This window comes from Chelonoidis abingdonii, chromosome 3, assembly GCF_003597395.2.
Source record: "Chelonoidis abingdonii isolate Lonesome George chromosome 3, CheloAbing_2.0, whole genome shotgun sequence".
In the NCBI taxonomy this organism is placed as follows: domain Eukaryota; kingdom Metazoa; phylum Chordata; order Testudines; family Testudinidae; genus Chelonoidis; species Chelonoidis abingdonii.
In genome coordinates, this window is record NC_133771.1 from 173,418,909 (window position 1) to 173,440,052 (window position 21,144).

The window sequence follows — 21,144 nt, forward strand, 5'->3', positions numbered from 1 at the left end:
TCAACAGAAAAAAAAAGTCTTAAAACTAGATAAAAAATTATCTTATTATTGAGGTTCTCATGGTTTTTCTTTTAAATAATGCTCATTGTTCTGAGCTCTAATTGTACATTTTGAAACAAGTTCATTCATGTTTAGGCAGATGTAATTTGAGCACATTTGTAGAGATGTTGTTGATTTTTCATATTTCTGAATGGGCAGGATTAGCTTAAACAATGATAACTGAAGTTATGAAGTCTTGAAGAAAATTACATTTTAAAATAGGCAATTTTCTATTTTAGCCTATTTAATTAGAAAGCCTTAACGATCAAATTAAGTGCTTTATATAGGAATCCTTCACTATATAATGATATGGTAGTGCTGATGATGTTAATTTGTCTACATTTCAAAAATACTTTCTTATGCTTGTAGTTTGAAGGAAGTGAATCCCTGTCCAGTAGTAACCTGAGTCAAAGGTCTCGACCCAGCAGTGACCTCAACAACAGCTCCATGCAGTCTCCTGCTCACCTGAAAGTCCAGCGGAGTATATCGACCAATCAGAAACAACGGCGGTTCAGTGATCATGGTGGGGATGACATTCAAACAAGTAAAGTAACATACACAATTTAAATCTGAGTGTGCAGTGTTTTGTGAGCCTGGCACTCCACCTCTCTGTGCATTTCTTGTGTGCCTCATCTCACCACACCATGATGCTTCTTATCCGTACGAGCGCTTCTGTGATAAATGTGGGCCAGCTTAATAGAATTGACCCTTTTGGAGTTTACTTTGGTGTAGCTATCACCTTTTAAATTCTGTGTGGAATTAAATACCAGTTATAGTTTTGAATATAACAGAAAATTAGAAGTTCAGTGTTTTTAAAAACACTATATTGCAAATTCATAGTTCATGGGAGAGATCATTAACTCCTGATCTGAATAAACTCCAAGACTGCAGGCTATTGTGTTTTATGCATTCTGAGACTGAAGGCCAAATTGTCGGGTTAGCCAGGGATAATCACGTTACAGAGTTATTGGGAAGCATCTTCAGGTGGTGGTGGTAGGAATACAAAATGGAGTAAATATTCACATTTTAAATAAGAAAAGTTTAAAAACAAACAAAAAAAAGGCACTCAAGTGCTAAAAACTTTTTTTTACTGAAAAACTCTTGACCCTTTCCTCCTCCTACTTCGACTTCCACATCTCACCAGTCCTGTTCCCCCTATACAGATCAGTAGTGGTGTTTTTTTCCACAGAAGTAAATAATACATTGGGGGCAGATCCTCAGCTAGTGCAAGCTATCAAACTCCGTTGAAATAAATGGAGTGGTATATTTTACACCAGCTGAGGATCTGCTCAGAAAGAACTGTGAGGGGAGAGCTGTGATTCTCCCTACATAAGCATAAAGTAAATAAAATAGTTTTAATTTATTCTGTGGACAAAAGCTTTACTCATGGGTTGAGGAGAGTGAGGATAGGGTAGGCAGGCCATATGTCCAGTTTTAAGCAAAGCAGTCCTGCTTTTGTCCAGTCTGACACTAATGTAAAACCAGATGTGGCGTTATCCAGTCTCTCACATGGAGGACACCATTTTGAAGAGCGTGCTGCTCTGGTCTTACCTGTGTGTGGCCCCACCCCTTTTGTCCAGGTGCATACAGGGATCCTGCATGCAGTATGACCTCGCACAGATGGTGATTGCAAGGTCACGTTGATGGAGATGAGGTCACACAGGCGGGAATGGGCCCATGCCATTCCCAAAAGTATTGGATTGTCCAGTATTCAGGAGATGCATTAGTGGTCACCCTAGAGTAGGGAAAGGTTTTAAAAAAATTTGTTTTAATAATTTGGAACAGTTTCCCTTTTATCATTTTGCCCATCGCATTTTCTTTGCTTTGTTTTTAGCAAATTGATGGTTAAAAATCAGTTAAAATTAAAACTAAAATATAAGTAGAAACGTATAAATCAATACTAACATGAAACAGGAAGTACTGAATGTACACGTCTTCAAACTTGTAATGGAGACAGGTGGTTCAAATTTAGTTAAAGATAATTTAATGTCTGTAACGATCGCATTTTACAGGTAGCATATACACCAACCTTGCAGTCCTAGACATTCCAGAGGTTTTTTCCCCACATATAGAGAATCATACCTCAGAGTATACTGACTGAGGGAGAAGCAATGATTGTTTTTAGATAGTATAACTTTGTTTTTATCTGACAGTTGGTCCATCGATTCCTCCTGCTGTATCATACACAAAAAGGGCTCAGGCAAATAGTGTGGAAAGTGAACAGAAAGAGGAATGGGACAAAGATGTGTCACGTAAACTTAGCAGCACTACAGTTGGATCCAAAGGAGAAATGGCAGCAAGTCCACTTGTAGGTCCAGAAAGAAAGAGAGCATCTGCAGTTCCAAGTGTGAGTGTTTTTAAATCAGCAGGGCAATATCTGCTGTATACTTGGCATCTCATATAGGCATTAGCCTTATATTAGTTAACAGACTATTTGTTAACTGTGTATTTTGGTAGTTTATTCCTGTGTACCAATAAGAAGCTATGTTGTATATGTTTTTTTAAAAATAAAATATTATCTTCTGTTATATCTGTTCTTATCAGTTTAATATCTGATATGTCCTTTATTTGACAACTGTATATTAAATTGATTTTTGAAACAGGAGGATGGAATAGAAGCTTGCTCTGTCCACCCCAGGCATCGACCTGATATTGTGGTGTCTCCAGAAATGGAGCATTTCCTTTTGGGGAGAATACAAAAAAAAAAAAAGGTTCCAGACAGCTGTTGGACTAGTTATGGGAAGCATTTTTTTCTTCTACTTTAATATTTTAACCTAAAAATGTTGGCAGGCTTGTGCAGTATCATGGGTCTTCAGGGCATACAGTCAAAATTTTTTGCTTGTTACCTTTACAGGAATGTAGGATACTTCATTTAAAAGCAGGAACTCATAATAAGAAAATTTACTTGTAGTACAAAATCTGAGACTTCTTCTTCGAGTGCTTGCTCATATCCATTCCAGTTAGGTGTGCGCGCGCCGCGTGCACGTTCGTCGGAGAAACTTTTACCCTAGCAACACTCGGTGGGCCGGCAGGTCGCCCCCTGGAGTGGCGCCGGTATGGCGCCTATTATATACCCCTGCCGGCCCGAGAACAAAATATATAGGATAATCAGTTTTATCAAACGCGCATCACCACCCATCGTCATGCGGCACGTGGCACACAGCTAAATACGGATCGTGGGTCTGCGTACGACATGGACACATGATACTGTCTCCAGTTCTCGTTCTCCACCTCCCTCCCGCCTCCCCTCCTCCCGTCCCATCTTCAGGGACCCGTCACGAGCACTCCTCCTCAGGAGGTCCACAACTTCTCTCAACGGAGCTAATACAGGAGGTACCGGGAGCGTGCTCATGGGCAAAGGTTCTATTCCGCTATTTCCTCCCCAAGGCAAAAAGGAGGGTCTTCGCCCAACCCTAGAGACACTCCACCAAGCTGAACACATACATCGAATTCAATTTCCGCATGGTGTGCCTGGCGGACCATCATCCTCCCTGGATCCGGCGATCTGTAACGCCGCTTCTCGACATATGGGACGCCATAATTTTCATATGCAATTTACCCTCCCATAGGAGGTACCTTGCCGTTTGTGGTAAGCGAGTTCATTCACCGAATTCACGTCCGCACCCTTTTGGTCTTTCGTCGGCCCTCGGGTCTTCCACGAATGTTGCGGTTGTTCGCCGCTTCCCTCCGCCAATCGTCGCACTTCAACGTTTCCCTTAACCATCGCGACCAGGCATATCAGGGGAACCTCAAGGGCTCAAGCACCAGCCAGGTCGACACCAATGAAAACTATCGCAAAAGCGGGACTGATCGTCAATGACTGGACAAGTCACACTGGTGCCCACACAACGGGAGAATTCATCGGCAGTGCCTTGACTCCGTCCTTTCGCGACAGCACAGCTTGCCCCGCACCGATTCCAGAGCCATAAGTTCCCCTGGTCGCGGAGCCTGCAGGTTTTCCCACTGCCTCCGCCCGTAATTTCCTGACCCTCCTAGGACATATATGGCTGGCACTGTGTCTACGTTTACAAAAGTAACGCCAGACTACGGATGCGCCCGCGCAAGCCTGGCTGGCTTCGGTCTAGACGCCGCCCGAACAGGGATGCCTTAGATATGATGTAACGATCCCGCCGGGAGTCCTCAGCTCCCTCGACTGGTGAAAGAGTTCACCGCTGTGTGTGCGGCCGCCTTCCACGCTCCTCAGCCCTCTCGTGTCCCTAACGACGGACGCCATCTGCGCTGGGCCTGGGGCCGCACACCTGGGGCAAACCGGCGCACCCAAGGCCTTGTCACACCCCAAGAGCTGACTCTACATAGCAAGTGCGAGAGCTCAGGGCAGTACGCCTGGCCTGCCAAGGCGTTCCTCAGCCTCCTGCACGGCCGTTTGTTGCAGGTATTTACGACGAACATGAAACGGCTATGATTTATGTCACAAGCAGGGAGGCCACAAGGTCATCTCCCCTGTGTCGGGAAGCGATCCAACTTGTGGGAATTCTGTGTAGCCACTCCATAGACCTGGTACCTCCTTTCCTCCCGGGGGTTCCGGAACACCCTCCAGATCACCTGAGGCAAGTTCCTTCCTCAACACACGAATGGGTCCCTCCGTCCGGACGTCCGCTCACTCAATCTTCCGGAGGTGGAGCTCCCCAGATCGACCTGTTTTGCGTCCAAAGTAACAGAAGTGCCAGGTGGTCTGTTCTCCTGCAAGGTCGCTCTCACGGGCTCCCTCGTCGACCGCCTTTAATTGATCCCGTGGTCAGGTCGCCTTGTTAGCCTTTCCGCCGTTTCCCCTCGTCCACAAGGAAGTATTGCACAAGGTCCGGAGGGACAAAGCCCGCGTTATCCTCTAATCGCGCCGGATTGGCCGAGGACTAGCAACTGGTACACCAGCGCGCTCGACTTGTCCCCTGTCGCGACCCGAAGCCCACTACCTCTGTGGGCCGGAACGAATCACTACAAGACTTCGGCAGGCTTCTCCACCCGGACCCTGCAGCAACTCCACCTGACAGCAATGGTTCCTAGCTGGTTTAAAACCAGTTGGATGCTGAGCTGTTCCGCTGCAGTGCAACAGGTATTGCTTGGTAGCAGGAAGCCTCCACGGCGCTCAACATACCTCGCTACAAATGGAAGTGCGCTTCCTGCGGCTTCGGTGGCTCAGCATCGGTCACTCCCCATGCTCGGTTCAACTCCACCAATCCTGGATTATTGTGGTCCCTCAAGGAGCAAGGGCGGTGGCTATCTCTACCACTGCGAGTCCACCTCGCCGCCATATCACCTTCCATCCGGGGAAGCTGAATACCATGTTTCTCTCACCCGATGTCCTCCAGGTCCTCAAAGGGCTGGAACGGATTATACCCTCAGCGTCAAGCCCTACCCCTACCTTGGGACCGTTAACTCCTGGTTCTACAATCAGGCCTCATGGGGCCCCCGTCGAGCCTTTGGCCACATGTTCGCTGCTGACCTGTCCTGGAAGAACGGCTTTCCTAGTCGCCATTACCTTGGCTGGAGTGTCCTCGGAACTCCACGCACGTGACTGTGGATCTCCTATACTGTCTTCCATAAGGACAAAGTACAGCTGCGGCCTCACCCGGCCGTTTCCTCCCCAATAGTCGTCTCCCGCCTTCCCACGTGAACCAGGAATCTTTTTCGCCAGGTTCTTCCCAAAATACCCCGCACAAGCGTCCGGAGGCTCTCAGCGCTCTACATCGAGCGGACCAAGCCCTCCGTCTTTCATCCGCAACTCTTTGTAGCAGTGGCGGAGCGTATGAGAGGCAGGGCAATCTCCTCTCAGAGCGGTCGCATCTTGGGTCACGTCCTGTATCCGAGCTTGCTAGTGACTGGCTCAGGTCCAGCAGGCACCTCAAACGCCCACTCTAACGTGAGCTCAGGCCTCGTCTGCTGCCTTCTTGCGCATGTTCCTGTGCAGGAAATCTGCCGTCAGCCACCTGGCTCGTCCACATCTCTTGCGAACCATGACGCATTGTCCCAACAACCAGAGACGACGACGCCTTCGGCGCGGCCGGTCTTGCATGCCGCTACGTCTCTCTCCGACCCCACGCCTAGGTAAGGCTTGGAATCACCAACTGGAAGTATGAGCAAGCACTCCGAAGAAAAAAGGACGGTTACCTGCAAACCTTGTCAAACTGTTGTTCTTCGAGATGTGTTGCTCTATCCATTCCACACCGCCCTCCTTCCCCGCTGTCGAGAGCCGGTCTAGCCGGCAAGAAGGAACTGAGGAGCGGGCGGGCCGGCAGGGGTATATAATAGGCGCCATACCGGCGCCACTCCAGGGGGCGACCTGCCGGCCCACCGAGCGTTGCTAGGGTAAAAGTTTCTCCGACGAACGTGCACGCAGCGCACACACACCTAACTGGAATGGATATGAGCAACACATCTCGAAGAACAGTTACAAAGGTGAGTAACCGTCTTTTTTGTAACGCGAATCAAACCTGTGCTATCTTTTTCAAGAGAAGACAAAAACTGGTTAAGTATCAAGATAGTAGTGTTTGTACAGTGCGGTCAGGCAAAAAGTATCCATGTGATAGACTGTAAGAATTTGCTTTTTCCGTTGGGATTTAGTACGCTGTGACCTCCATGTTGGATTCCATGGAATCCATGCCGCTGCTAAAGGAATTCTGTCTTCAGATAAAATCAACTTTTAAATCTGCTAAATTATAAGGATTCCTTTCTCTCACAGACAGTGTCTGCAATACGTCACACAACTGCTTTTAACCCTTCATTTTGTTTACAAATCTCTCCCTGGGGGGACTTGAAGTGGTGGCTGTGTGGAATACGTACTGGAACTTTTTGTCCTGTGAGATTAGATTTCACTGGATTGTAAATCTTCCATGTTTTCTCAAAAACTGATTATGCTGATGTGTGTTGTAAGCTGATATGTCAAAAACATTTGCTTACAGTGAACTAATTAAATGAAGTATCTTAGTGGTAGAGTGAGAAATTGATTTACTTGCTAATAAGCAGGACAGTGATTGTTCATTGTAAATCTGTTACTATTTTAGAGCACTTGTGAAAGAGGTTTCATGAGCGAGATTAAGATGTAGTGGCATCTGATATTACAGTTAAGGTTGAACAACCATTTCCTTCATAATTTCCCTCTTTCTATATAACTTGTTGGTAAATAATTTAACTTTAATTTGCCAAAGAGGGGTGGGGTGAAAAAAAATTATTTTGAATCATATTTTAAAGCTAACATGGTGGTGGGAAAGACTAGATTTGTTAGAAAATGTTTATTGTCCCTTACACACATTGATTCCCATTATGTAACAGTTTAGTTTAAAACCAAGTGTTGCAGTTGGTTAATCTATATTATAAAATAACATTAGATGAGGAAACCGTAAAGATTACTCAGTAATTCTTTGGAGTTTTTGTTCTATAGTGTGAGGGGGGGGGATAAAGGAGATGGATGTACTGTATTCAAAACAGCATAACTTCAGTTTCTTTCAAGAGCAGCCTCAGCTTACTTTTAAAAGAGCATCAAAAACCATTCACTTGAAAATGTAAACTCCTGTACAACAATCTATACTTCAGGATTATCTGGGTCCAAAGGCCCCCTTGTTTGTAAATTTGGAGGGGGGGGAAAAAAGCACACTTCAAATGTATCATTAAAAGAGTAAAAAATATGTAAGCCTGAAAGCATTTTTAAAAGAATAAGCAAAACCTATGAAACTTTCAAGAAAGAAGAACCTCTTCTTGGCTGTAAAAACTATGCATGCCAGGGCACTGTACACAAATGCCTGTTTTTGTGCCTTTAACATATGGACACATAAGCATAACAGTAGTACTTGAAGATTTTTAAGAGCAGGTTGGACAAATACCTGTCATGGATGGTCATAATACTTAGTCCTGCCCTGAGTGCAGGGGACTGGGCTAGAAGACCTCTCAAGGTCCCTTCCAGTTCTACGACTCTGATTCTACTATACACGTATTTAAAATTCACAGCAGCTATCCCAAATTTCCCATCGTGTACAAAAGATTTTTTGTAATTTTAGAATGGATGAAAGTTTGGATCCAAGTGTTCGTGTGCCTTGTCCTTGCTGAAGTAACTGTCTGTCTTATGACCACAGCCTATTCCACATGCTTTCTTGCATTTACATAGATTGTGGAGTGTTTTAATTGGCCATGCTGAAATATAATGATCTGTATTAGTGTAGTATATTTTCCAAAACACTTTATAAGAGAAATTTACTTGAAATTTGTTTGCTGTAATTGGCTCTAAAGAGATAATTAGCTGTCAGAAACGTTTTAAAAATAGATTTTAGGTAGGGGAAGCACATCTAACTAGCAAAAAAAAAAAAGAGAATTTTTTTCTTACTATTAATATTACACATTTATTTGGCACCTGTCACTATGGTGGGTGAGGACAAAAGCCTCCTTAGTTCTTGTTAATGCCTGACTTCAGCTGAATACTGACATTGAATACTGCAGTGCAGATTGAAAGATTTGTTATCATCAACAAAGGACAACAAATTGTAGGATTGAAGTGCTGAGGGCAACTAAATCTACACAGGGAAGCCCTTAAACTTGCATGGAGTCCTGTTGACTTCAGTATGACTTCTGTGTGGGTGTCCCAGTTGCACTGGATGATCAGGGCCTATAGGACTTCTTTACTGTGTGCAGAAATTGGATGTTAATAAAGCCAGTTTTCCCCTTAACTACACTTTCCTTGCTTTTATTCAGTGAATTTCAGTGGAGCCTACACAGCATGGTGATGGGAACATTAGAAATGGATAGATGCTCGAATAAGTACTTTGTCAACAGGTTTAATTAAGTTGTTCTGTACATTTAAGGTCTTCTCTCACGGAGTCTAGAACAGTGGTTTTCAACCTGTCGTCTGTGGACCTGTGGGGGTCCACAGACTATGCCTAAGATTTCCAAAGGGAACCATACCACCATTCAAAATCTTTTAGGGATCTGCAAATGACAAAAAGGTTGAAAACCACTGGTCTGGAATTTAGATGCCACATTTTTAAATCAAATATTCTTATATGCTGATTTGTGTTTTTCTGGATAACTTCATTTAAAATGTGTCTGTGTTAATTAACTGTATCTGTTTTCGCTCATTTTTATTCTCCTCCTAGAACAACATATATCCTGTTGGTGGAATGACCAGAAGGAACACTTATGTTTGTGAGCGCTCTTCAGATCACTATTCTGCAATACAGAATGGAAAAGATAACAGGTACTCAGTTGGCTTAGCCAAAAATCTGAAGGTTATGCTGAGGTATGACACAGGAGTTAAAACAAACATTTAGCCAATATGCTTATGAAAAATGCTGTGGTGTGGAGCAAGATAAACTTTACACGTTTGTTTTGTCTTGCAGAAAAGTTTGTGCCTGAATATTCGTCACAATTAGATTATGACAAAATTAGACAAATACTGTGATTCTGCCTTTAACCATCTCCATGCAATAATATTGTCAGGAGTTGCCTCCATCATTGTACAAAGAGTACAAGAGAAAGACGGAAGAGTTTGCAATCGAAATAGACAAAACAATTCAGACATAAAATATTCTGGATGATCCAGAGGATGGCTCTTTTTTACAGTATAGCTGTGTGTGTGTGTGTAAGATGTAACTATTTAATTGGCATAAAAGAGCTTTATGAGTCTTGCTTATCTCATTTGTCCCAAATATTTCTGTAACTGACTCTGCCCTTTTACTGTATTTGGTAGTTAGGGGTGATTACTGTGTATTAAATTATTTTTTTAACAACATCTTGCACATTAATGGACACAGACCATTAAAATTACCTTTAGCTTAAAAAAATTCACAAAATAGAAGTTGTAATTTGCAGTGTCTGACTTAAGTGCAAAGTATATCTATAAAATTTATATGGAGATTGGTTTGAAGGAGCATACAAATTCTGTATTTTTAAACACTTACCTACATGGGTATGAGTACTGCAACCGTAAAGTTGTAAAGAGTAAAAAAGCCCCATCATAGTAAAGCCAGTAAACTAACTATGTTTCCATTATCCACTCTTATGGTATCAATAGTGTTGGAAGTTTCATAACGATTAGTTTTACTGCACAAGCAGTATTTTTCTCTGAATTCCCAAAGGATAGGGTTGTTAATTTTCATATATAAAGGACCATGTAACGTATGAAAGTGGCGGGGGGGGGGGAAGTGATTTTTTAAAAAATATTGTTTTGACACTTAGAACATTTTAACACTACTATATAGTTAACACAGCAACCCAGAAGAATGGGTTAGAAATACATTTTTGAACTCTTGGGGTATAATAGTGTAACCAGTTGATCCACATTTCCATCTGAATCTATAGAGGACTAGACAGCCATTATTTCCATGGTAAGAATTATATTTTGGTTACTGATGGGCTTCTTTGCTGCATATTAGAACTGAGGTGGTAGTTAAAAATCGGGTAAAATAGTTTTAAGTTTAAAATATCTAATAGATCATAACTTTCTGACTGCACAAAATATTGATGTTTTCTTTTAAATAGTTTTAACTATATACAGTACAGTACATAGGCAACTTATTATTTTTTACAATTTATTATTCTTAATTGCCCATGATTTTGAATAGATAGTGGATTTACGTTGGTCTCTTTGATCCATTTTTGACCTTTTCAAAGGTAAAATCCCAGACTCCCCCTCCCCGTGTATATCCCTTAATGCCAGAGCTCTTCTACAAGAGTTGTTGCAGGACCCAGGTATTAGTTCGCTGATCCTAAAAGTCGCAGAAATGCTACCAGAAATGCTGCCCTGAATGAGGCTGCCTCTTGTCCAAATTGATGCATGGGCTCTAGGATCTGCACCAGATCCCTAAGTGTATTAACAGTGATGGGACAATGTGTATCCTCCCTACAGCCAGTGCTTTGAGACCACCCTGCTAGAAACCTCCAAATAAAAACCTGCTATAAGGATCTTGGTAACTATTCAGCATATTGACAAACGTAAGGGCCAACAGATGAGTGGAAATGGTTGATAATGTCAGTTGCTCAGTCGCTAGCAGCACCGTATACTGCAGCAACTGTTCCTCCATACCGGGCCATATTGGTGACAGCCCCCCCTGCTCCTGAAATTGCACATAATTTATAGAACTCTCACAGCTATGGTCACACTTGTCCCTGCCAGCTGCATTGCTCTCGTGTCCTGCTGTCTGTTCATTCAAATATCCTGGATCTGGGTGACCCATTATCTTGTAAGCCTTGTAGTGCTGCAGGAACGATTTCAGAAGTAACTTCTCAAACTACTTGAATCAATTCTCTCTTGGCTTCCCCACCTCCAAGTGCAGCAAGTTTGCCACTGGGAGTGTTTGCTTCCCCAGCATCCACATTACTTCCCTGTACAGGGAATCCGTTTGGTAGGCAGACCACCCTGGGTGACTTACTTTTTTACAGTTTATTATTCACTTTCTGTGATTTTCTTTTTAAGAGAAGGCTGGTTTTTTGTCATGTGCTTGGTTTCTTCAGAAACTGCATTTTGAAACTGTGGCTGAACAAGATTTTTTTCCTCTCACCTTTCGTGTGTTTTGTTTTTTGGCTTTTCTACAACACATTATTATAACAATTTCTATTCTGGTGTAATTTAGCTTTGGGACTATTGTTTCTACTGCATTTTTGATGGATTTCATTCATGCTTTTTGAAGCTAAACATTTTACGTGAAGGGTCTAAATATTCTTGGACACAAAGTAGTAGTTCAGTTTTGACAACTTGAATTTGGTTTACAAAATTCATAACACCATAGTTCTCCATCCAGAGATACCCCTGAGCCTAAATTTTTGAGGAAACATTATAAGTTACATTAGGTGCACATAAATAGAGTTTTATCAGTGACTCCTTGTGCTCTTCAATGTGACTGACAGACAATTCAGTGAAGTCCTGCTGCTGCTGCTTCAGTCTGCTTATTGTACAGAAGGCACTAAAGCACTAGCACAGATTCCCATGCATGAATATATCATGAAGGGGCATGTTTAATTGAACAGCTATGAATGATGTATGGAAGAGAAGTAAAGGAAACTTATTTCTCTAATTTAAAAAAAAAGAAAAAGGAAAAAAAGGAATGGTGTGATGCCACAGCTGTCCTAAGGGCAAAACCACCACTATCTGTTCAAGGAAGTTCAGGAAAGAATGTTCTCTTGTTGAATGTACAGTGTCATCATTTTAAGTACTGTGGCCTCATGGGACAGGACATGGGTTCTTGTAGGGTTCATGTGAAAACTTTGAAACCCTGAGTGTGATATTAGACTACTGTCTGAGAAGTATCTCCCCCTGGCTTGCTTTTATAGGTCTTAGAGCTTTTTTTCAGTTTCAAAGCTCATTTGAAAATTTGTATATTCAAATATTTTTTCTTAAGTTGTAAAATTTTCCTACAGGGACTTCATCTCCTGGAGTTCTGATGCCTTGGTATTTTTCAAGCAATAGAATGCCTCTTAAAACTACAGTGCTTTCTGCCTTATTGTCGTATGCTTTCCATAGTGAAAATGGGTTCTTTTAAAGAACTAATGTATTACTTTGTGGTGGTTAAGGGTTACAGTAAAGCATTGTATAGCAAGAAGGTTGAAGTAATTTGTAGAGCACTTAGACAACATTGTAATAGTTGCCTTAGAAATACCCCAAAATTCAAATCCAAAATATGGTAAACATCATAAGACTACTTATGTCTTGCAATTTTCATTTCTGCTTTCGGGTGGATTTAACTTTTATTTCTTTTATGTAACACAGCTAAATAGTTGACATTTGGAAAATTTAATTAGAAGTAGTCAAAAATGTTTCTTCTTACTGTAGAAAATTTTGATTTTTAGTGGAAATTTGAATACCAACCAATTTTGTCCAAATACAGAAACATTTCAGTTTTGAAATGCTGTTGCATTACCTCACTGAAGTTGTAATATGGGTGCCTTAAATTCCCCTTCTCTACAAACCAGGCTCCTTGGTCTAATTATATCACCATCAAGGCAATATTTAGGTATTTTTTTTCTTATGACAATTCTAAATTTTCTGCAAAAAGCAAACACTTTCCCTCAAATCTTTATTTTCTGTCAAAGAACAGCTTTTTTTTTTACTGGAAGTCTTTCTTGAGCAGTTGGAGCCTGTATAATTTGTATAGGGTCTAGATCTCAAAGCATGGAAGAAACCCATTTATGTAGTAAAAATTACTAAACAATAAGCTTGTGGAGTAGTATTGGTGACATGGTTGTAATTATCAAAGTACAACAGGGACTAGAGAACTAAGTTTTCTCTACTACTCCGTACTGAGTCCACTAGTCCTTTGGTTATCTGTGAAATAGTGAGTCCATAAATAGCACTTGTTGCAATCTATCTTAACTAGCTTTTAAAGTGTTATTGTCATCACCTTTTTTTGAATAAGCAAAGTATTTAAGTAGTCAGCTTTCTTCCACATCTGTCAGAATTCCAAGCTGTGTTTAACATTTGATCTCTTTTTGGAAGATTGATCACTGTGAAGGTATTTAATAGCAAATATGTAACACTGTCAAACTTAGCAAGCAAACAAATTGAAGTAAATTACACCTCTACCTCGATATAACACGCATTCTGATATAATGCGGTAAAGCAGTGCTCCGGGAGGGGCAGGGCTGTGCACTCCGGTGGATCAAAAAAGTTTGGTATAATGTGGCTTCACCTATAAAACAGTAAGGTTTTTTTGGCTCCCAAAAAGAGCATTATATCGAGGTAGCGGTGTACTTCTAAATGCAGTAGCTATCTTCATTTTCTTGGGAATAATTGTTTGCTATATTGCAGAATATGCACTACATCAGTGTGAAACATTCAAACTCAGAGGCAGCAAGAAGGGACACAATATTGTTAAAATACTTAAATACAGAAATTTAAATCTGGGGAAAATATAGAAATTGGGAAGTCTCCACTTGCTAAATATTTGCTGTGTGAGTTTGACAGTAGTTGATTTTCTCTAGATCACCTTGACTCATTGCTCTTTTTTCTACAATTCAAAATAATTGGAGAAGGATTTACTTAATATTTTAAGTTTTTGAATCAGCATGCTTGATTAGTGATCGTACATCAGTATATTCCACCTCTGAAGTGTCTAACCTCCCCTTCCCCCCGCCCCCACATTTTATAATTTAGTTTCCTCAGTTATATTTATTGAGGACTAAGCCTGGACTATCCACTCGGTTTATGCCAGTAGAGAGAGACTCATAAGATCCCCACTCTCCAGGGCCGGCTCCAGGCACCAGCGCAGCAAGCTGGTGCTTGGGGCGGCCCATGGAAGGGGGTGGCACATCCAGGTCTTCAGCAGCAATCTGGCAGTGGGTCCCTCGGTCCCTCTCGGGGGGAAGGACCGGCCGCCAAATTGCTGCTGAAGAATGAAGCGGCGCGGGAGAGCAGCCGCCGAAGTTTTGCTGATCACAACTTTTTTTTCCCCTTCTCTTCACCGCTTGGGGCAGCAAAAAAGCTAGAGCCGGCCCTGCCACTCTCCAAGTATGCACAAGGGTGCTTCCTTTGTACAATTACCCTTTTGCCCTTCCAAGGAATCCCTCTGCTGATGTTCCATGGAGCTTTCCCCAAAAGAGTTTACCCTGGGGTTGTCCCCTGGCAATACCTCCACCAGTTCCTATGGGTCTCCACTCTGGGAAACCCCCAATCCTCTAATCCTCACCTTGCCTCAGTCTGGGCTACTGCCAGTTATCACCAAACCCCCACTCCCTGAGGCAGACTGCAGTGTAAAAGCCACTCATCATAGGCAAGGGGGTTCAGACCTGCTGCCTTCCTCTGCCTCCCAGTACGACTATGGGCCTTGGACCAGGCCCTATAGCCTGGGGAGTTGCCAGTCTGGAGCTCCCTGGCTCCTCTGGCTCTCCCAAGCCCTGCTTCACTCCCAGTACCCTTTCTGCAGGTAGCCAGGCCCTGCTCTCCCCTAGCCTGGAAAGAAACTCCTCTTGGGCCTCTGGCTCACAGCCTTTCTATACAGGTCAGCTGTGACCTGATTGGGGCGGGGCCCAGCTTAGCAGCAACCTTCTCCCTTTTTCTGCTGGAGTGGGGGAGCTGCCCCACTACAGGGAGATTTCCTAAAAACTTCGAGAACTCAATGGTGTTTTTAACTTACTGCATTCTACTCCTATGAGCTTCTTTGCAGGAGAAATTATCTGATCCAAAAGCTAAAATACTTGTGCTTTTGTTAAAATCAGAGTCTTTTTATGTGTTGGTTACCATCCATTAATTTAGGAACCTGCAATATAAAAAGTGAGTATTTATTAACTGTTAATGTAGATTGTCAGTGCTCGTAAGAAGTGGTTGATTTAGGGAAATAGCAATTATTAGCTACACATATTTGATGTTCAGTTTGTATTCTGGCAAAGTACCTGCTTCTCCTCAGCTGGCTCAGTCCCTTTTTGCCTCAAGGACACAGACTTGGGCAAAGCAAAGTTCTTCCAGGTCGCGCAAGGTTTGGCTGATCCTTTCCTCAGTCAGTCTCTTGCGCTGGTTTTCTCCCCTTCTGGGGACAGAGTGCAGTCTTCTTTGCTGGAAGAGTTCAGAGTCTTGCTGCACTTACTCGCTGGCAACTTCTCTCCCTGCTTCATCATAGGCAAGGGGGTTCAGACCTGCTGCCTGCCTCCATCCCAAACTTCCCTGCCAGGGAAGGTTTAAAAAGGTCTCCAGCAATTGGGGTCAGCTGGACCTAATTAGTTCCCTGGTAACCCCTGTTCCAGCTGAACCTTATTTCTCCATGGCTCTCTGTCCTCAATAGATGGGGAGAAGCCTCTTAACCCCTCTGGGACTAATTACTGCCCCTCCTTTGGTAGCTATTTGTCCTGGGTTTGCCACAGTATTTGGTGTTTCAATTGGGTGCATGAAAGTGAGTCAATCCTGAAGTTAGTTATCTTTAGTAACTGTAGTAGGCAGTACAGTACTTCTCCGTACACCTCTGCCCAATATCCCGTACTCCAGTCCTAACTTGCAGAGGTTTTGCTTATTTCAGTCCTGTGATAAATTAAGCAGAGGCTATGAATTATGAAAAATTGTGTGATCACTTTGACAGGTGGACAAATGTCCACTAGTGACTAAAAATACAATAACTATTTGAGCCTATGGCTCCAGAGATGCAAGGTTGAGGCAGTAATGTGATGCATGGGGCACATTCTGAGGATGATTAACTTCTGATGGAAATATTGTGTATGTGAGAGACAGAGATACTGAAGAAAAACTGCATTAAAAGACCATATAAGATGCAACATCAAGCTCTGAAAAGTTGGACAGTGCCACAATTAAGGTTGTCTGTTCAGCCTTAATTTGGCCCCTCTGTACACATGTATTATGATATAGTCTTTAATTACATGATCACATACTATCTTTGGAGATTTCAGATGCTAAACTTTAACAAGTCTCTAATGACTGTATATGAACTGAGATATTTCAAAGGCTATTAACTTGGCCAAATTTGGGCAGATTTTCACAAGAACTGTAGAAGGCACATCTCTGACTAATTTCAAGTCCCTGCTGGAAAGCGTGAGAGCACTAAAGTTTTAATTTTTTTTTAATTTTTTTTTTTTTTTTTTCAAGTGGTGGCAGACTGTTTCTAAAGTAGAGATGGTATTTTTCCCTAGTGTCATTCTGAGAAACAACCAAACTATTTTGGCTGAAGTTTTCCCCACAAAAAAATCAGGCTGAGGCAGATACCTATCATGGAAAATTTAAGCCCAAACAATTAAAATTAGGCAAAGTTATAATGGAAAATATGCTGGCAATCTTACTGAAAAAAAAAGTTATTGTTTAGCTTCTTGTATATTTAAAGGAAAATAGTCTTATCTATATGAATGTACGCAATAAAAAGCCATCCTGCAGTATCCTTGAATGAGATTTTTTTTCCATGAAAACTGATTATAAAAATGTGTATTTTTACCAAGAATAATATTTTTGGGACTAATCATTGTAAGTCTGTTGTTGTTTTTTTTGTTGTTCTTTTTTTTTTAAATTTTATTGCAGAGTTTTTATCTAGTTTCAGGGTTTGACATGAACTTTTCTGTTTGTTGGAATTGACTTTTAAGCACATCTAATGTGTGTTTTCTTATTGTTGTGGCCCTCCTTCCTTTCTTGTGATAAAAGCCTAACAGAAATGTCTGCGAGTAGCACATCTTCTGCAGGCTCTGCTGTTGCTTCTGCTGTATCAACACGACCTCGACACCAGAAATCTATGTCTGCTTCTGGTCATCCTATAAAAGTTACGCTACCAACCATCAAAGATGGCACTGAAGCTTATCGACCAAGGTAATATAATACTTCGCGTTTGCATAGTGTTTTACATCTTCAAACTTTTGTACAAACTATTAACATAAATTATATTAATATAGTGTATATAGTCTTAATGTATTACGTCATACAGTACTCCAGTATAGTTTTAAAATTCATTCGAGTAACAGTGCTACATATGGTTTAGATTCAGTTTTGTCTAGGACACATCATATTTTGCTCATATCACACAATAAACATGTCTCTGAACTAGATCTCAGTCATCAGATAATTCCTGGAAAACAGCAATAGCTACATGTTTATCTGATGCAGACTCAATCCATAGAATATATATGCTGATGCATTTAAACTGAATTATACATTTTATACCTGTTAGCACTGAAGATTACTTTGCGCCTATTGGTGTCAGAAAGAGAACTATACAATGTCCTCGTTCAGTGTCAAGAGCTTAAAACCGGTATCACAATATCATATATATATTTGGAGGGTGGGGGGTGTATGTGGCTTTTTTTGAACTGTGTTCCTCAAGGAGAATGCTGGAAAGATTTCAGCTCAGACCACCTGACTTGTGTGTATCAGAGTTTGAAATCAGTCAGCATTTTTTTTCCATAGGAGGCATGAACAGTCTCCCAAATGTTACTTTTATTTAGATATATGGGAGGTTGTCTTGTGTTAAGCGTTCTTCTGTTTTCCCGGCAGTGCAACTCAGAGAGTGCCTGCTGCGTCCCCGTCAGCTCATAGTATTAGCACGACTACTCCAGACCGAACCCGCTTTCCTCGCGGGAGTTCAAGTCGAAGCACTTTCCATGGTGAGCAGCTACGGGAGCGGCGTAATGCCACTTACAATGGACCACCTGCCTCACCTTCACATGAAACTGGTGCATTTGCACACGCTAGAAGGGGCACTTCTACTGGTATTATTAGCAAGATAACTTCCAAGTTTGTTCGCAGGTTAGTACCAGACTTCTGTGAATTTTGTGTTTGCTTTATTTCCTGGATAGTTTTCACTTCTTCTCAGATAATAAATGAGATTTATTTTTCTAATTCTTTTAGAGGATTGCCAATATGACAATCTAGCATAAATGTAAACTTAATTAGAACAGGATTATCTTTTTGCTTTGTTTTGCCCTTTCAGAACCCACCTTGCTTTGCTTTTCTCTGTATTATATCGATCCAGATTTGGCCAGCCATTCTCTTGCTTCTTTATCTTAAAAGAATGAAAATTAGGGCTATCAAGAGATTAAAACATTTAAATTGCACGATTAAACCATCATAGAATACCATTTAAATATTTTTGGATGTTTTCTAGATTTTCAAATATATTGATTTCAGTTACAACACAGAATACATGTTGTAATTGAAATCAATATATTTGAAAATTTGTCATGTGTCTGACGAAGTGGGTATTCATCTACGAAAGCTTATGCTCTAATACATCTGTTAGTCTTAAGGTGCCACAGGATTTATTGTTACTTTTTACAGATCCAGACTGACATGGCTACCCCTCTGATACTTGACAGAATACAAAGTGTGCAATGCTCACTTATATATATATATTTTATTTACAAGTATTTTCACTGTAAAAAAACAAAAGAAATAGAAATTTTTCAGTTCACCTAACAGAAGTACTGGAGTACAGTCTCTATCATGAAAGTTGAACTCTCAAATGTAGAATTGTGTACCAAAAAAAACCCCAAAAAAACTGCGTTCAAAAGTAAAACAGTTGTGACCTACCTTGGTGTATCTTGCGCTTATTGACGGATTTGCTTGCCTCAGAGATCTTTCCCCCTGGTGGAACCCACAGTCTGGGTCAACTCCTTCTGTGTCTGATCAGGAGTTGGGAGGTTTCGGGGGGGAACCCGGGCCCACCCTTTACTCTGGGTTCCAGCCCAGGGCCCTGTGGATTGCAGCTGTCTATAGTGCTTCCTGTAACAGCTGCATGACAGCTACAACTCACTGGGCTACTTCCCCATGGCCTCCTCCAAACAACTTCTTTATCCTCACCAGAGGACCTTCCTCCTGGTTTCTGATAACACTTGTACTCCTAAGTCCTCCAGCAGCACACCCCCTCACTCTCAGCTCCTTGCACCTCTTGCTCCCAGCTCCTTGCATGTGCACCCACCTGACTAACTGTGAGAGGTTTTTTAACTAGTTTCAGCCCGCCCCTGATTGGCTTCAGGTGTCCCAATCAACCTAGCAATCTCCACTGCCTCTGGAAAGATCTTAATTGGCCCCAGGTATCTTAATTGACCTGGAGCAGCTACCATTTTACTTATCCTGGTACCAGGGATTTGTTTAACCTGGGGCTAATATATCTGTCTCCCACTACTTTTCTATAGCCATCTGGCCTTGCCCTGTCACACAATGTAAAACTTTAGAGCCTACAAGTCCATTCAGTCCTATTTCTTGTTCAGCCAATTGCTCAGACAAACAAGTTTGATTAAAATTTGCAGGAGATAACACTGCCCACTTTTTGCTTACAATATCACCTGAAAGTGAGAACAGGCATTCACATGGCACTGTTGTAGCCGGCGTCACAAAAATTCATATGTCAGATGCACTAAAGAGTCATGTGTCACTTCATGCTTCAACCACTACTCCAGAGGACATGTGTCCATGCTGGTGACTGGTTCTGCTCAATAACAATCCAAAGCAGAGTCAGATGCCACCAGCAGAAGGTTGATATTCTTTTTGGGGTTCGGGTTCTGTAGTTTCCACATTGGAGTGTTGCTCTTCTAAGACTTCTGAAAGCATACTTTACACCTCATCCCTCTCAGATCTTGGACAGCACTTCAGATTCTTAAACCTTCGGTCAAGTTCTGTAACTATTTTTAGAAATTTCACATTGGTATCTTTGCGTTTTGTCAAATCTGCTGTGGAAGTGTTCTTAAAACGAACATATGCTGAGGCGTCATCCAAGACTGCTGTAACATAAAATATATGGCAGAATGCGGGTAAAACAGAACAGGAGACATACAATTATCCCCCAAGGAGTTCAGTCACAAATTTAATTAACACGTTATTTTTTTGACGAGCATCATCAGCATGGATGTATGTCCTCTAGAATGGTGGTCAAAGCATGAAAAGGCACAGAGTGTTATCTGGCACATAAATGCCTTGCAACACTGACTACAAAAGTGCCATGCAAATGCCTGTTCACTTTCAGGTGATATTGTAAATGAGAAGCAGGCAGCGATACCTCCCGTAAATGTAAACAAACTTGTTTCTCTTAATGATTGGCTGAACAAGAAGTAGGACTGAGTGGACTTGTAGGCTCTAAAGTTTTACATTGTTTTGTTTTTGAGTTCAGTTACAATATAACCAAAAAACATCTACTTTTGTAAATTACACTTTCACGCTAAGAGATTGCCCTACTGTACTTTTATGAGGTGAATTGAAAAATACTATTTTTGTTAATCATTTTTACAATGCAAATATTTGTAATAAAAGATATAAAGTGAGCACTATACACTTTGTATTCTGTGTTGTAATAGAAATCAGTACATTTGAAAATGTAGAAAAACATCCAAAAATATTTAATACATTTCAATTCGTATTATGTTGTTTAACAGTGTAGTTAATCACAATTAACTTTAATTGCAATTTAATGTTTTGAGGTAATCGCCTGATCTAACTGTGATTAATCAACAGCCTTAAACAGAATAGTCACACATTTCATGCAGTAACTACAGTGTTTTCCTATTTATATCACTATGAGAAAAAAAAATAAAAATGGGGTTTGATTTGAGCAACTGAAAGGGTAGTTTGATCTATACATGAAAAATTTAGTATCTCCATGTGCAAAATTGATGTGCTCTCATTAAACAAATTATCATGTAACATTACAGAGAACATCTACATTTTCAAGATTAATTGTAATCAAGTGATATAGATGT

The 21,144-nt window shown here is 41.4% G+C and overlaps 1 protein-coding gene and 1 non-coding gene across 3 annotated transcripts in view; both read left to right on the plus strand.

Moving 5' to 3' along the window:
- Positions 1 to 21,144, plus strand: part of MARK1 (microtubule affinity regulating kinase 1) — a 106,262-nt gene that overhangs the window by 78,499 nt on the left and 6,619 nt on the right. The window contains exons 12-16 of one of the 2 annotated variants that reach the window (XM_032801401.2): positions 409 to 583; positions 2,193 to 2,386; positions 9,138 to 9,238; positions 17,105 to 17,266; positions 17,948 to 18,199. In XM_032801401.2, the coding sequence (XP_032657292.1) occupies positions 409 to 583; positions 2,193 to 2,386; positions 9,138 to 9,238; positions 17,105 to 17,266; positions 17,948 to 18,199 (884 nt within the window). The remainder of the gene's footprint in view (positions 1 to 408; positions 584 to 2,192; positions 2,387 to 9,137; positions 9,239 to 17,104; positions 17,267 to 17,947; positions 18,200 to 21,144) is intronic. The other variant, XM_032801404.2, reaches the window with a different exon arrangement.
- Positions 2,536 to 2,722, plus strand: LOC116837201 (U2 spliceosomal RNA). The gene has a single exon (XR_004376643.1). It is a non-coding gene; the product is annotated as a U2 spliceosomal RNA (small nuclear RNA).